The sequence below is a fragment of the Pseudochaenichthys georgianus genome, unplaced genomic scaffold (genome assembly GCF_902827115.2).
Source record: "Pseudochaenichthys georgianus unplaced genomic scaffold, fPseGeo1.2 scaffold_482_arrow_ctg1, whole genome shotgun sequence".
Lineage (NCBI taxonomy): Eukaryota > Metazoa > Chordata > Actinopteri > Perciformes > Channichthyidae > Pseudochaenichthys > Pseudochaenichthys georgianus.
In genome coordinates this window covers 55,833-72,638 of record NW_027263046.1, presented here as the reverse complement: position 1 = coordinate 72,638, position 16,806 = coordinate 55,833, and the positions used below count along the sequence as shown (strand labels likewise).

General features: G+C 43.4%; 1 protein-coding gene across 2 annotated transcripts in view; it reads right to left on the bottom strand.

Moving 5' to 3' along the window:
* LOC139433467 (protein NLRC3-like) overlaps positions 1 to 16,806 on the bottom strand; it is a 30,598-nt gene that overhangs the window by 5,792 nt on the left and 8,000 nt on the right. Inside the window, exons 3-5 of one of the 2 annotated variants that reach the window (XM_071202492.1) lie at positions 8,841 to 10,689; positions 5,600 to 5,773; positions 5,018 to 5,191 (exon numbers count right to left, since the gene is read on the bottom strand). In XM_071202492.1, coding sequence (XP_071058593.1) covers positions 5,018 to 5,191; positions 5,600 to 5,773; positions 8,841 to 10,689 — 2,197 coding nt within the window. Of the gene's footprint in view, positions 1 to 5,017; positions 5,192 to 5,586; positions 5,774 to 8,840; positions 10,690 to 16,806 lie in introns of those variants that run through there. The other variant, XM_071202493.1, reaches the window with a different exon arrangement.

Sequence of the window (16,806 nt, the reverse complement as noted above, 5' to 3'; positions counted from 1 at the left end):
TCTTACCCTCATTACCTCTGCCCGCCCCACCACCTCTCCTCTGGACCCTATCCCCTCAAACCTCCTTCAGACTATCGCTCCTGATATTCTACCGTTTCTCACCCATTTCATCAACACTTCTCTAACTGCTGGTCACTTTCCAAACAGTCTCAAGGAGGCGAGAGTAAACCCTCTCCTGAAGAAACCCACTCTCAACCCGTCTGATGTTATAAACTACAGGCCTGTCTCTCTCCTCCCGTTCCTGTCTAAAACACTTGAACGCGCTGTCTTTAAACAACTCTCCCGTTATTTCCATCAGAACAACCTTCTGGATCCGCACCAGTCTGGTTTCAAGGCAGGTCACTCCACAGAAACTGCCCTCCTTGCTGTCACTGAGGAACTGCACACTGCTAAAGCAGCCTCCCTCTCCTCTGTCCTCATCCTGTTGGACCTGTCTGCTGCATTCGACACGGTGAATCATCAGATCCTCCTTCGCACTCTCCAAGAACTTGGAGTTTCAGGCTCTGCACTTTCCCTCCTCACCTCATACCTCAAAGACCGCACCTACAGGGTTAACTTGGAGAGGGTCTGAGTCCGACCCTTGTCAATTAACTACAGGGGTCCCTCAGGGCTCTGTTCTTGGTCCTCTCCTCTTCTCCCTGTACACAAACTCGCTCGGATCTGTCATTAGCCCGCATGGTTTTTCATACCACTGCTACGCTGACGACACCCAATTAATTCTGTCCTTCCCCCGCTCAGAGACCCAGGTCGTCGCACGCATCTCTGCTTGTTTAGCTGACATCTCTCAGTGGATGTCCGCTCATCATCTCAAGCTCAACCTTGACAAAACTGAACTGCTTTTCCTTCCGGGAAAAGATTGTCCCTCTCTTGACCTAACTATCAACATCGGCCCCTCTGTTGTTTCCCCGACTCAGACTGCAAGGAATCTGGGTGTTATCCTAGATAACAACCTGTCCTTCACTGCAAACATCGCTGCTACAACCCGCTGCTGCAGATACACGCTTTTCAACATCAGGAAGATACGCCCACAGCTGACCCAGAAATCGACGCAGGTTCTGGTCCAGGCTCTCGTCACCTCACGCCTAGACTACTGCAACTCCCTCCTGGCTGGTCTACCTGCATGTGCCATCCGACCTCTGCAGCTCATCCAGAATGCAGCGGCTCGTCTGGTCTTCAACCTTCCAACATTTTCCCACACCACGCCGCTCCTCCGCTCCCTCCACTGGCTTCCGGTAACTGCTAGAATCCACTTCAAGACACTGGTACTTGCGTACCATGCTGCGAATGGATCTGGCCCTTCCTACATCCAGGACATGGTTAAACCGTACACCCCAGCACGTGCTCTACGTTCTGCATCAGCCAAACGGCTCGCTGCACCCTCGCTGCGAGGGGGACCCAAGTTCCCATCAGCAAAAACACGTGGGTTTGCTATCCTGGCTCCAAGATGGTGGAATGAGCTCCCCATTGAAATCAGGACCGCAGAAAGCTTACACACCTTCCGGCGCAGACTGAAAACTCATCTCTTTCGACTCCACTTCGAGCGATAGAATGACTAACAAAGAACTGCTAACAGAGCACTTATATACTAATAAAGGACTGGCTTAGCCAGTTGAGCAGCACTTGAAACGATTGGCTCTTTGAAACCTGATGTTCTTATATGATTCTGTTTTCCTCAAGGTTGTGTCTTCCTGGTCGAATGTACTTATTGTAAGTCGCTTTGGATAAAAGCGTCAGCTAAATGCAATGTAATGTAATGTAATGTAATGAATATGCCAGCCTATTGGCACACAGCATAAATGTGGTCCGAGTAGCAGATCTGCCAGTGAGGGAAGACATAGCAGAAAAAACAAAAGACACCGTAACTTGTAGGAACAAGACAAGGAGAAGGGAGGGGAAACTTCCAGAGAAGGCAGGGCAGACACCTCAAACAGTTAAATCTCAGATAGTGCCAGAGAATCAGAAACAGAACCAACAACCAGGAGGTTTCCAAGGAGGCACAGGCAGAAGACGTTTACGGTTTGAGGGATGTTACCATTGCAGCCAAATGGGCCATTGGGCTAGAGATTGTCCACAACAACAAATGAAACACCCACCACATGCACCAAACAACGGCCCTCCATGCAGATACCCCGGGGGAGGTTTCCATGATGACGACGGAGGCAGGGGGTCCCAGAGATGTCAAAGACGAACAGGGGTGCCAAACATGACCCAAATGCCACTGACACCCTGGTATCAACCACAACAATGAGGAAGCTCAGAGGACCAGACCACCAGGTGATGCATCTTCAGCACAAGGGTATTTTGAAATCCAGCTACATTGAGCCATATCTGTCACCACAGGAGGGAGAGGTTTAATGTAAAACAAAATCGAGAGTAGCATTTGCATTTACACATAAAGCATCCACAGAATAGAACATTTAGCAGACTATTTTTCTAATTATGAGAAGGAAAGAGATTACGAGTGATGTTGTTCCCCTACACAGAAAACTATGGTGTCCACACAGCTAGTGAGGTCAAGACGACGGGTTTCCACCAAAAAATATGAAGACGGAAACCTAGTACTCGCCCAAGACGGAGGATCCTTACCAAGTCCTCCTGTTTACACCGACTGCAGTTCAAGGGACGGCGATACACCAGACGTGGAACTGTTGAGACCTAAAAACAGAAACTCGATTCTGCTGTGGTGAAGTCTGGCTACAAAGGGAGGTGTCCGATAGGGTCGCTTGTCTCAAACCAGTGAAGAAGTCAACAAGAACCCAGCAGAACTAGAGTGTGACTGCTAGCGGGAGAACAGTGACAGAGCGACAGAGACTGGCCCAACATTTTCCAGCCAGTACATAGATAGACCCCGTCAGAAGACCGGGGCTGTGTTTAAAGGGGAACTTCATTTATTGTTAGTGGGAGTGTAGTTTTTTAGTAAAACAATTATGTGATTTTTGGAGTCAGATTACATTTTTTCTCATAAACACCATTTTATAATCGTCTGAAGTATCTGTTTTAAGGCAATGAGCTGCAGATTAAATAACATAACACTGATTGAGAGCTTGGATAAAGAAGTTGTAGGGTTTTTACAACAGTTTCAAGAATCAGTTTTTATTTATTTATTCTTGAGTAACTTTACTGATTTATAATGTAGTGCGTAAGGCAATATCTCATTTTGAGTGAGGGGCACCAGCCCTTTATGCATGTCACCCTCTGTGAGAATAGTTCGTATTTTCCCTCTAGTTTGGAGAAATATAATTTTATCATATGTTAGTTCAGCGGTATCAACCAATGCTCTAATCCTAGAGTTATTGAGACGCATTAGCGACACCAGGTGTATTGTTTTTCGCAGCAGCAATGATGCATAATACCAGGACAAAAGCCATTCCTGAAACAAGTAAACCATTTTTTGTGCTAATGGCAGATTTTAGTGAATATGTTTTTATACCATCAGAAAGCCATACATCATATGATATATTTTGTACGCCTTATGGCTACACGGAGAAGTTATATTTATTTTGTGCAACGTTATGGGTTTTACATGTCCTGTTCAGAATAGGGTAATCATTGCAATATTAATTGAACATGTTATGTTCAAAGGAGGGAGTGTCATGATTATACAGATATGTTGATTTCAGTGACGTTGTAGTTAATAAATAATAACATGTAGTTCATAATAGGTCTCATAACAACAAAAGGTATGCCGAAGCTTGGGCCTCCTCCAAGGAGGGAGTGGTCCAGTTTTAGATATTAGATGAATAGAAGTGATGAACATGTCAGAACTCTGAGTAATATTATCCAAGTTTTGTCTACACAGGCTGGGAAAGCTACAGAGATACCAGACGAGACACCAGAAGAGACTCCTGTTCGGCCAGGTGATTGGGTGAGGGTGAAAGTTCACAAAAGGCAGTGAGCTGATCCCGGTGGACGGAACAGTGAGAAGTTGTAATGAACTTCACACGCGCTCCGGTTTAAAGGTAAAGAAAAAGGAGCAAATTGACACCACCTCACACATTGTCACCCTTCACTGGCAATTTCCAGAACATTATTGGGAGTTAGGACTGATTTGGCAGAGCTGGAACAAAACAATAAATAGAAATAAGATAAAGATAGAAACAGCTCAAAAGACAAATTGTCTATAGATTTTTATAGATTGTATACTAAAGTGAAAACCTATTTTTGTTTTAAATCTGAAAAAGAATCCAATTTTCGTATACGTTATTATAGTACTCATTATTTACATTCTATAACTGACACAACCATGGAGAAAATAGAGAATATGTCAAGAACAAAGCCAAAGCAATGGTGGGGTCCCCTAGGGATGAGAGTCAGAATAGCATTGTTGATTGTGCTCATTACACTTGGCACCTTTCTGGTTGGATGGGGAGTACAACATCAAGTAAGACATGGATCCATTAGTCCACTCATAGAGAATGCCCACATCACTAACAACACTCCAGCTGTGTTTCAGAGACTTTCACTTATCCCCAGAGCCAAAAGATCAGCTGAGCAACAAGAGGAGGAGTTAGAAATACTCGGTCCCAAAGGTGAGGCGGTTACAATCAAGATGATTCACCCCCCATATATGCAGTTCTTGTATCAAATGATGAGATGGGTTTAAGTGATTGGGATATGCAAGTGGGATATGCACTTGCATATTGGGATATGCAAGTGATGGGGATGTATCACATCCCCATCACATCACAGGGGAATCTCCAAATACACTGGATCCATGTTTTAGTCTGTACCAGAAACACCCCCTGTTAAGTTTATGGACAACCGACCGGTGACCTGAGCACAATTATTGAAAATGAATACAGTCGAAACAGGCTACTGACCCACAAGTACAGCTTTGTACATACAAACTCTATGAACAAAATTCCCCAGCAGATTGTGGCAACATTGCAGATATGTCCAGTCACAAAAGTTACTTATGTTCTAAATAAGAGAGATTAATTTATATTAACGCGTTAACATGACAGCCCTAATAAATACATATTGATCTCAGCACAGAAGTTAAAGATGGAGAGCTGACCTGAGAGTCTCCAGTCTGCAGTCTGGACTCTCCAGAAGATCTCTCAGCAGCTCCACTCCTGAATCCTGCAGATCATTGTCACTCAGGTCCAGATCTCTCAGATGGGAGGGGTTGGACTTCAGAGCTGATATCAGAGCAGAACAGCTGATCTCTGACAACCTGCACTCTCTCAGTCTGAATAAAGAAAACATGATGTAACTTTAGAAAACAATGTTCCTGTCTGAAATAACTCCAGGTGTAATCATCTGTTCAGAGCTGAAGAAGGTTTTAACGACAGAGATGATGTAGAATCAGTCCATTGATAATCTGGAACTTTAACTTTGATCAGATGTTTAACAACTCCTTCATCTCCCTCACAGCTCCTCAGTACTGACAGCATCTCCACTGACTCCTGGAGCACAGGGTGAGTCTGTGGGAGCTCAAACACTCTCCCTCACACATTCACCTTCTCTGTGTTACTCTGATCAATATGCAGTCATTAGCAAAAGTGGAAAATAATAAATACAATATATTTGTTCTCAGGCAAATTCTGAAAATGATAAACACAAACAGATCTGTATGAACTGCAGTCAGTGAACTGACCTGAGAGCCTCCAGTCTGCAGTTTGGACTCTTCAGTCCAGAACTCAGCAGCTCCACTCCTGAATCCTTCAGCTTGTTCTCACTCAGGTCCAGATCTCTCAGATGGGAGGGGTCAGACTTCAGAGCTGAGGCCACGACTTCACAGTCAGTCTCTGAGAGTCCAAAGCCAGAAAGTCTATAATGACACATATATGACAACATGTGTTAAAAAAGAGGAAACATTATATTAACCTCAAGCATTTGATGAACAAATATATGACAAATTCTGATAGACATTTTCTGTTATTCCATGTAATATTATATATAATCATTTGTTATAATAGAGTGTAATGTGTTGTCAGTGTGATCTGATCACATGTCCGTGCTCCTGCTGTCAGTGACTGTTACCAAAGAAACAGAAATTAAATAAATCACGTGACAATATACGAGATGCACATATTTAAATGTTAATTCATATTTGGATGTGAATGATGGATGAAGGATGTTTTGGCTTCTCTGAGCATCTGAAAATGTACTGCACACACAATTAACAAACCAATAAAGTTTCAATACTTTCAACTGAAAACCATCAGATGTTCCCAGCATATCAGCATTAAGACATAATTCTGTTATTGGTGGGACATGATAAAGATCTTACTTTAAAGGTGACATGTCATGCTTTTAAGGTTATTGCCCGTACCCTTGTGTGTTATGAAGGTTTTTCTGCATGTAAACGGTCTGCAGAGTCAAAACCCTCAAAGTGCACCCTGTAGCGAGCAAAACTCTAACACAGAAAATACCTCCCCAAAACGCCTCGTTGGAGACACGTCACTGTCCATTTGATTCTTCCGGGGTCATCATGATGTCATGCCGTCCCCGGAACGAAATGGACCAATCCGTGGAGCCGTTACGTTACGTCCGCGGAGCCGTTACGTTAAGCCCCCGCTGATTGGTCCAAATTGACCAATCCACGGACTTCCTCACACACTTAGTGCAGGCAGCTCAGCTGATCTCTCCTCCCTGGCTGCAGGCTGATAACAGACAGTTGGGATCGTGGTCTCTGCAGACCCATTCTCACAGCGTTATCAACCTTTTTCTTACTCAACATCAAGCCACACTTATTGTTTTTACTTCGGCTGTGACTTTGTGTGTGCTCAGGGTGAGTTTGGCTGTGTTTCGCTGTGTATCGCTAAACAAGGAAATCACACCTCCACGGAGCTCAGCGCGATCCACAACGTCCCGACTGGTCCCGACCAATCGGAGCACACTGGGCTCACAGGGAGGGGGGGGCAAGAGCTGCAGCGAGCCGTTTAGTGGAGAGAGTGAATACACAGACTTTACAGAGACGCTGTATGAGAAACCAATGTGAGTTTGGAAAATTGCACAGTATAAATCTATTCTAGTAGACCTCAACAATGGAATTATGATCAGTGGAAATGGCCATGACATGGGACCTTTAAACTCTAATACATTGTGATAAAAACGTGTGTCTGTTTAATGATAAAGAAACTACTAGAAAGTAATAATAACAGCTTTCTCTGATAACTGTAAGTCCTGCTGTGTGGTCACATGCTGAGAAACCTCTAAAGTCCTTCGTGTATTTGACATGTCGCCTCCATCATGACCCCTCAACACCATGTGGGGTGTCGTCTGGTTGTGTGTGTGTGTGTGTTTGCAGGTTCCATTGCCTGATGAGCTGCACCTGTTTGACGAGCTGCATAAGCCTTGATGAGCTACACCTGGCCGGAAGCCTTCAAGAAAGAGCCCAGCCGGATACGTCGCTCTCTGTCTCCTCTGGGCACTTTCCCTGTGCCAGAGTCAGGGACCTGTTGCTGGTTCCTTTTGTTTGTTTGTTTGTTTTGAATAAACGAACATTATATCATACCCCTCGTCTCGCCTCCCCGCTTTATGTTGCAGCCTAGGAGCCGGGTTGTAACAGACATGTCGCCTCCATCACTCAATATGAAGAGAGAAACGGTTCAATTTAACCATTATTATAAATAAATGGAAGAACAGTGTTGGTTTATTTTGCTCTCACAGTATTTAACCTGTTAAGCCCTGAGCCTGTTTTTCAGGTCTCAGGCTCGAAAATGACATTCCCAGAACAAATGACCATATCTTCCCTTCTAAAAGGGTTAAATTAATAATCTTTTTTCTCAAAGTAATGATAAACCTTTGAGTTGGATGTAGAAAAGTCAGAATCAATATAGATGTTTTTTATTTTAAAGAAAATTCAGATTGAACATAGTAAAAAACTGTAAATTATAGTGTCATAATTATTTTTTACTTATAGTGCAAACTAACCTTGGATGATGGTAAGGTAGACTAAAAGCTTTAGGAATCCAAAGAACACCATATAATAAGTACCTGTATCAAGATTGATGCAAAACAAGTGAAATCTGATCTTTATAGAGAGATTTAGCAAAAAATAACCACTTCTGGGGTCATTTGGGTGGATTTTCCATAACTCTGGCCCCCCTTTGTCGATTTTGCTGATTGACATCTCTTTCTGACCGTTAGAGCCAATAGAATCGAAGGGGGATTTCCCCACACACACACATGGTAAAACAAAAAAGTGGGGGCTTCCCGCATGCAGGTTTGCATGAGAGTGAAGCTATCTCTCGCTCTGACATCTGGAAACGGAAAAGCAGATTTATTGCTTATGGATTATCAGAAATCATTTCAAAGGGACACAGACACATTGGATTAACCTATGAATTAACTTCAGCAGCGTTTTCTTATCGTTTTAATGCCATTGAAGACAACTTTTGACCAGACTACGACACAGGTAAGCCATGTTAGCGTTTTTAGCTATCTAGCGCCACATGTTTTGATGTCTGTTTTTGTTTATAAAGTTGCGAGTTCGTATCATTGAGTGACAATGTCTGTACCCATCGATTCCGTGTTATCTCACGATCAGATCGATGGGTTTGAGGTGCAGAAAGGATATAATAAGGTTTTGTGAGTGAGTTTTGGTGCAGAAAATCTGTTAGCATTTTTCGCTCGTTGCTAATTCGGAGGCTCAGCGTTAGCATTGTGGGGTTCAGTTAGATGAGTTTCTTCCAGTTACATGGATATAAAACATTCATAGTTTATTAAATGAACGTGCCCACAGACACTGTTTCCTGTAAGATGTTGCGGGAGGACCCCGGTACCGGGGTCTCTCGGGCTTAACAGGTAAAAAAATAGAAATGTTAGAGTTTATTTGAATAACTAAACTTCTGATCCACATAATTTATAAAGTTAATCACATCTGGACTTACCTAGCCTTCCTGCAGTTCCTCACAGCTGGAATCAGTCTCCATCGTCCCTCCTCTGATGTGTTGTACTTCATCAGGTCCAACTCATCCAGAACCTCCTCTGACATCTGCAGCATGTAGGCCAGAGCAGAGCAGTGGATCTCAGAGAGTCTCTTCTCTGATCTGTTCTCTGACTTCAGGAACTCTATGATCTCCTGATGAACTGAGTGGTCCTTCATCTCTGTCAGACAGTGGAAGATGTTGATGCTCCTTTCAGGAGAGATTTCATCACTGCTCATCTCCTTCAGGTTCTTGATGGCTCTTTGGATGTTTGTGCGATGCAGCAGGCCTTTGAAGAGTCTCTTGATGATTTCTGGACGGCTGCCTGTGCGACCCAGCAGGCCTCCTAAGAGTCTCTGGTTGGACTCCAGAGAGAGGCCGTGGAGGAAGCGGACAAACAGGTCCAGATGGCCATTTTCACTCCTGAGGGATTTCTCCATGGCTCCTTTTAGAAAGACATCCAGGGATGGGTAATCCTGATCACTGTTATACCTGTTGTTGTAGTCTCCCTGCAGGAAGTCCTTCAGTACCGCTGTGTCTCTGCTGGTGTAACAGTGGAACAAGTAGACTGCAGCCAGAAACTCCTGAACGCTCAGATGAACAAAGCAGTAGACTGTTTTCTGGAAGATCACACTCTCTCTTTTGAAGATCTCTGTACAAACTCCTGAGTGCACCAAGGCCTCGGTGGCATCAAGGCCACAGCGCTGCAGGTCTTCTTGGTAGAACATGATGTCTCCTTTCTCCAGATGTTCAAACGCCAGCCTCCCCAGCTTCAGGAGAAGCTCCCTGTCAGCCTCCGTCAGCTGCTGTGGACTCGTCTCATGTCCCGCTTCATACTTCTGCTTCTTCCTCTTGGTCTGGACCAGCAGGAAGTGTGAGTACATGTCAGTGAGGGTCTGGGGCAGCTCTCCTCTCTGGTCTGTAGTCAGCATGTGGTCCAGAACTGCAGCAGTGATCCAGCAGAAGACTGGGATCAGACACATGATGTGGAGGCTCCTGGAGCTCTTGATGTGAGAGATGATTCTGCTGGACAGGTCTTCATCACTCGATCTCCTCCTGAAGTACTCCTCCTTCTGGGCGTCAGTGAAGCCTCGTACTTCTGTCACCCTGTCCACACACTCAGGAGGGATCTGATTGGCCGCTGCAGGTCTGGAAGTTATCCAGACGAGAGCCGAGGGAAGCAGCTTCCCCCTGATGAGGTTTGTCAGCAGCACGTTGACTGAGGACTGCTGAGAGACATCAGACACAACCTCATTGTTTCTGAAGTCCAGAGAAAGTCTGCTTTCATCCAGGCCGTCAAAGATGAAGAGCACTTTGCAGACAGCCAGCTGCTCTGCTGTGACCTTCTGTAAGGTCGGATGGAAGACATGGAGCAGCCTGAGAAGACTGTAGTGCTCTCCTTTGATCAGGTTCAGCTCCCTGAAGGAGAGCGGGATCACCAGACGGACATCTTGGTTTCCCAAACCCTCGGCCCAGTCCAGAGTGAACTTCTGCACCGAGAAGGTTTTTCCAACGCCAGCCACTCCGTTGGTCAGGACCGCTCTGATGGGAGTCTGCTGGTCAGGTGAGGCTTTAAAGATGTCCTGGCACTTGATTGGAGTGTCATGGAGGGGCTTCTTCTTGGAGGCTGTCTCCAGCTGCCTCACCTCATGCTGGGTATTAACCTCTTCACTCTGGCCTTGCGTGATGTAGAGCTCAGTGAAGATGCTGTTGAGGAGGGTTTCCCTTTGATCAGTTCCTTCAGTCACACGTTCACATCTCCTCCTCAGACTGAGCCTATGTTCATCTAGAACCTCCTGCAGACCACGTTCTGCTGGAAGAGAAGGAAACGTGAGAATAAGAAAAATGATTTTAAGAATCCAACAATAAAAACAGACAGAGTTTAACATTTTTATCAAACAGCTTACTGACTATGCTCTAAAACAGTATACCTTGTTGAGGTTTCCATATTAAGTTGAATAATTAAAACGAAAGTTCATATAATCAATTATATTCAAATATAATCAAATATATTCTTGTATAACCCACAATGAAAATGCATTTTATTTCATGTTGTTCTATAATCACAGTACATACAAACATAAGTGGTTTGGTTAATTGAGTTTAAGGCCTATTACAGTTTATCACTATGGTTGTCACTGTTTAAAGAGGGCAGACAGTTGTCTTAATTTGTTGAATGTTTGAATGAGTTATGTAACCAGCCACCTATGAGGAATTTCCTCTGAATTCATGATGGAAATAGGTGTTGAATGCAACTAAAGGCAAGGCAAGTTTATTTATATAGCACCTTTCAACACAAGGCAATTCAAAGTGTTTTAGAAAAATGAAAATGGCATTTAAAAACTGTTTTTAAAAAGCAAAGATAATCAAATAAACATTAAAAGAAAAAATACATGGATACAAGTTACAGTGCAGTTTAAGATATGAATAGTTCAATTAAAAGCAGCGACAAAAAGAAAAGTCTTCAGCCTGGATATAAAAGTAGTCAGAGTTGCAGCGGACCTGCAGGTATTTGGAGTATAATAACCAGTAACGTGGCGTGGGGGAAAATGTAGGGGAAGCCCATTTTTTGGGTCGGGGGGTGGTCAATAACGTAACCAGATGAGTGATTACAGCGCCCGGTATCATTTTACACACATTTGTATCACACAGATGCAGGACTTGCACACGCCTGTTATCTAACCGAAAGGTCCGCACGCACTCTCCAGCTGAAACTCTCTCCTTATTAATTTAAGCATTCTACTTATTAATGTATGCAGACAATCACACAATCTATGTGATTTTTGGATTTACCGTGCTTCTCAATTGCCCGTGACAGGTTAGCAAGGTCGATGAATCCTGAAGTTGCCCAAGGATTGTTCAGGAAGCACGAATCCTTGTCAAAAAGAAGACATGGCTAGCAAAATAGACGCTGAAGTTTAGCGCTTCCAGTTAGCCACTCCGTGCGGACATAATTGTCCTCATTGAACGTCCGATTCTCTCCCTTTTTCCTCTGTGTACACCAGGGGTCTTCAACTAAAATTCAACGAGGTCCAGTTAGAGAAAATGTCCCCATGCAAAGGTCCGGAACATAAAAATGTCTAAGTTGCTTCATGAATTAGTGTGATATATATTGAAGTGACCTGTAGCTTTATCAACGTCTGCATGTAATCAACAACTGACTGCCAATCAAATAAAGAAAGTACAATTCATAAACAACAATATGTATTGTCAATTAACAATACTTAAATACTGTGGATATGTGTAATGTTCCTCTTGGGCTGTCGGGAGACAATAAATGAAATAGCTTTTGAAAATATGTGCATCTTAAAAGTGCTTAATTTTAGATAAATAAAATAAAGTGTAGCAGCAGCTTGAGTTTCCATTTGTCTTTGTTAACCGTTTCACATCATGACTTAACAGTTTCAGACGATTATAGAACAATATCAGTCTTTACACATCATAACAATTTAACAGTTTCAAAGTTTCTCTTTCTTTCCCTCTTATATTGCAGTCCCTCACTCACTTTTTTTTAATTCAGTGCGAGAATTGAGCTCGAGCTTGTCCTGCCAGGAGTTTGTAAATCTGGGCTGAAATGGTGTCAGGGCCATTCTCATACACATGCAGGTGCTCATTGGTTACAGTGATGCAAACACAGGTATGGTGAAAAAAGAGATGCTCACCATGACTCTCGTATGCATGCATGTGCACGGTGTGGCATGACCACCAAAACAGAAAGATATGGACACAAGATGTGTGCAAATGTATTTAGTATCCTATCCATGTGAACATGATTTAAGTGGGAGGGGGGACCTAACCTCCTCTAGGGGGTCCGGGGGCATGCTCCCCCGGGAATATATATTTTTTTTACATATTGAAGTTAAAGGCATCAATCTGGTGCACTTTGAGAGCAACATTAAGAGATCTATGGATACATCTCTCAACACCCAGATGAAACAGAACTGTAAGCAGATTTTTCTTTTTGGATATTTTACAAATCACACCCCTTTTAAACTCTATTCTTGTTATTTTTAACAACTTTTTTGTTACTGTCATATAGTATTTTATACCTGTTTTTCATTTAGTCTCATTAATAACTATAATGATCATATCAAGGTGTGCCTTAACCTCACTGAGCTGAGGTTATTTGAGCCTCTCAGGAGAGCTCTCTTCCACCTGGTTGTAGAAAAGCTCTTTAAATTTGTTAGCATAGCTAGCTAACCAGATGCTAATAACAACAGATCGCCACTGTGCTTACAACTAAAGACACAGCCACGCAAACACTGCGGCATGTGTACGGCTCCTTATGGGTATTGCAATATTTGAAGAGCTGGAGCGGCGTTCCGGTGCTCTCTGTCAGCACTCCTTTCAGACGAGACATATACCACGTGAAGACACGTTACGCTCGTGTTGTGTTCAAGGAACCTGTACTTGGCCAGGAAAAACAGGTACTCGCTTGTTTAATTATTTTTGCGGTCTTGATTTCTTCTTCTTTTTTGAAGTGAGAAGTTGTCCGTCAGTCAGACTGACGGACGGACTGCCCCCACCCCAAAACGAAAACTCTTCGATTCTCCACGAATTACACAAGTCACCCATATCAGCGTTAAAAAAGCGGGAAAAATCCTCTATTAATGTATTGATTATAGCACCGGGTCCGTAGAGGTCGGCGTCTGGGTCCGGATCCGGACCGCGGTCCGCCTGTTGCCGACCCCTGGTGTACACCATAGACTGGTGTACACACAGCTCGAGTGCGGGCATTGACCTGTCATCTGATTTAATTTTTAGTTGCTGCTGTAGCGGAAGTTTAGTAAAGTTATGTTTGATTGCGTACGCCAAATCTCCACCCTTCATAATGCTTAATTTGCTTGATAATTTCTAACGGCGGTGATGACAGTTACAGTATTAAAACTGATGTTGATGTTATTTGATTGGATGGCAGTGTCCAATCAAATCGCCAGCCGCCTCTGAAGGGAAGCAAGAGGCGGCTGGCTTCCCTTGGCATGGCCCTGACCGCTTGAACTAACGTAGCAACGGCAGGAACTGCTTCGATAGCGTTTTTGAGGAGCTTTTTGATTACAGATTTGAAAACATCGTTGCTTGCTTTAAAAGTAGCACAATTCATTATGTCAAACCTTGGGAAGTATCTAGATATCCTGCCCTGATGCCAAAGGAACTGCACACTGGATATGTGTCGCCGTCTGATGTCTATGTCTGGACCGCTGCGTAACAAGGAGGGTTTCTGCCCCGTTACTTCTCCGCTGTTTTCTTGTCGCTCTTGTCTTGTCAGTTAGAAAAGCAAACTGCATGCAGTTTGCTTTTCGGCCAAACTGTATACAGTTAAATCGAACGGACTTGTTTGTGCAGATGTGAGCGTCCTTAACAACAATGAAAAGAACACCCGACATCTTGATCTTGATCACGCTTATTACATGGCCACATTCTCAACAAAGTAACGACATGAGTCCCAATATTAATTGAAATGCTTTTATTGATTTATAAAATGTTTTTAATGATTAAAAACATAGTTTAACTGATTTAAAATGACATTCATCCGCTACGAAAAATTGTCTGGTGTTGATGTTTGAACTAGGCTGTTGCAACGGCAGGAACTGCTTAGAAAGAAACTAACTCTGTTCATGTTAGCATTTGAGCCTTAGTTGTAATTAACATTGACCTGAACGTTCCCATTAATGCTACAATGTGACATGGTGAATGGGAAATCTTTAGGGATATTCAGATCGACGTTTCTGTCCTCGATCCTCTCTCCTTGCGGGGGTTTCGCAGATGACACATCTGAAAGCACAATTCCCATGTAAAAAATATTGCTACAGTTGTATCGCTCCCGCTAATGTGTGTGTAAGGACAGACAACATGGAAAGGCACTGACCCGATGTGGTGGTATTTCCTGGGTTGGAGGACAGGATGTTGCTCCATTTCTCCCTTTCGGTTATTGTCGGAGCCCAGTAACTCTTCAGGCTGCCCTCGCACCTGTGCCCAGTCACAGACATGATCTCTTTAGATCCAAGACCAGCCTGAGAGAGCAGTTGTACAGCCGTGCTTCTCAGGCTATGGTTTGTGTAGCGCTTTGAAAGCTGGGCTGCCTGGCTTATTGTGGGTAGCATTTGCCCAAGGAAATTATGTCCCATGGGCTCACGTGAATACCACACTGATTCACCGTTGAGAAGCTGTTGGTCCTTTTTTAGTGGGTGAAGGTAGAAGGCTTTGGCGTCAGATGGGCACAGGGAAACATACTTTTTGAAGCTGGCAATGGGGCAATTTTGGTTGTCAGGCTCGGCGAAAATAAAACCTCTGTCATTCTCTTTATTCGTGTCTTTTGGATCTTTATGATTTTTGGTATCTGCGTTATGGGCAAGAGATATGTATTCGCATCCGTGATCATCAAGTTTCAAAATAAAAGAGCTTTGCATCAAATGTCGATTTCCCTCTCTGCCTCGTCTGGCAAGATGCAGTTGGACATCCATCCACACTTTCCGGACCAGTCCGCCGGCTGTGTCCACAGACAGCGCCTGTGAAGCCCTGAGCAGCCGCAAATCCGCAGCTGAGATAGGCGGGTGGTGCTGGCTGACGTCTTTCCCGTTTTTGCGGAGCTTCTTTACAACAGATGTGAAAACATCGTTGCTTGCTTTAAACGTAGCACAGTTCATGATGTCAAACCGTGGAAAGTCTCTTGATATCCCTTTTTCTTTTCTTCACTGGGGACTCATCAGCCACTAACCATTCCTCCAAATTACTGTGCTCTCCAAATATATTAAAATGAATGTTAAAATCCTCCATGTTGCTATCACACGACAGCGGAAAACTAAAGACAATCAGACAGTTTGCTTGCTTTTCAAACTGTTACATTTGAAAAACAGTTAGAGCGTCTCTTGTCAGTTTGAAAAGCCAACGGTAGGAACTGCTTCGATAGCGTTTTTGAGGAGCTTTTTCATTACAGATTTGAAAACATCGCTCCTTGCTTTAAAATTAGCACAATTCATGATGTCAGACCTTGGAAAGTATCTAGATATCCCTGCCCTAATGCCAAAGTAACTGTTTGATGTCTATGTCTGGACCGTTGCGTAAAAAGGAGGGTTTCTGCCCCGTAACTTCTCTGCAGTTTTTCTTGTCCCAGGCCCAAATACAGTTCAATCGACCGGACTTCTTTCTGAAGATATGAGCGTCCTTAACAACGGTCAATAAGTCCTTGACAGCGGTCTGTCTGTTCGGTATTAACAACGTGTCACGTGTTCTGAATTGACTAATCAGAATCGAGTATTCAACTAAGCCATGTAATAAAGTGTTTTTATTTATTTATTTAAATTATAACTACAATCTGAAAAAACAGGGGAGCCTGGCTTCCCTTGGCCTCCGGGAGAAAACGCCACTGATAATAACTGAACGCTGCTTCTCCATGTTTAGTTCTGACTCTGGGGACAGAAAGCTGACCAGTCCCTGAAGACCTGAGAGATCTGGATGGTTCATCATTTAGCAGGAGGTCAGTAATGTATTTTGGGCCTAAACCATTCAGTGCTTTATAAACCAGCAGCAGTATTTAGAAATATATTCTTTGACACACAGGAAGCCAGTGTAAAGACTTCAGAGCAGGAGTGATGTGATCCACTTTCTTAGTGTTAGTGAGGACTCGAGCAGCGGCGTTCTGAATCAGCTGCAGCTTTCTAAAAGATTTTTTTGTGAGACCTGTAAAGACACCATTACAGTAGTCCAGTCTACTGAAGATAAAAGCATGGACAAGTTTTTCCAAATCCTGCTGTGACATTAGTCTTTTAATCCTAGATATATTCTTTAGGTGATAGTAGACTGATGTAGTAATTGATTTGTTCAATGCACTTACTCAGTGTTTTAATTGAAGCATAGTCTCCTGGTGAAATGGTTGTGTGAATTTGAGTGTCATCTGCATAGCTATGGTAACTTATTTAGTTGTTTTTCATTA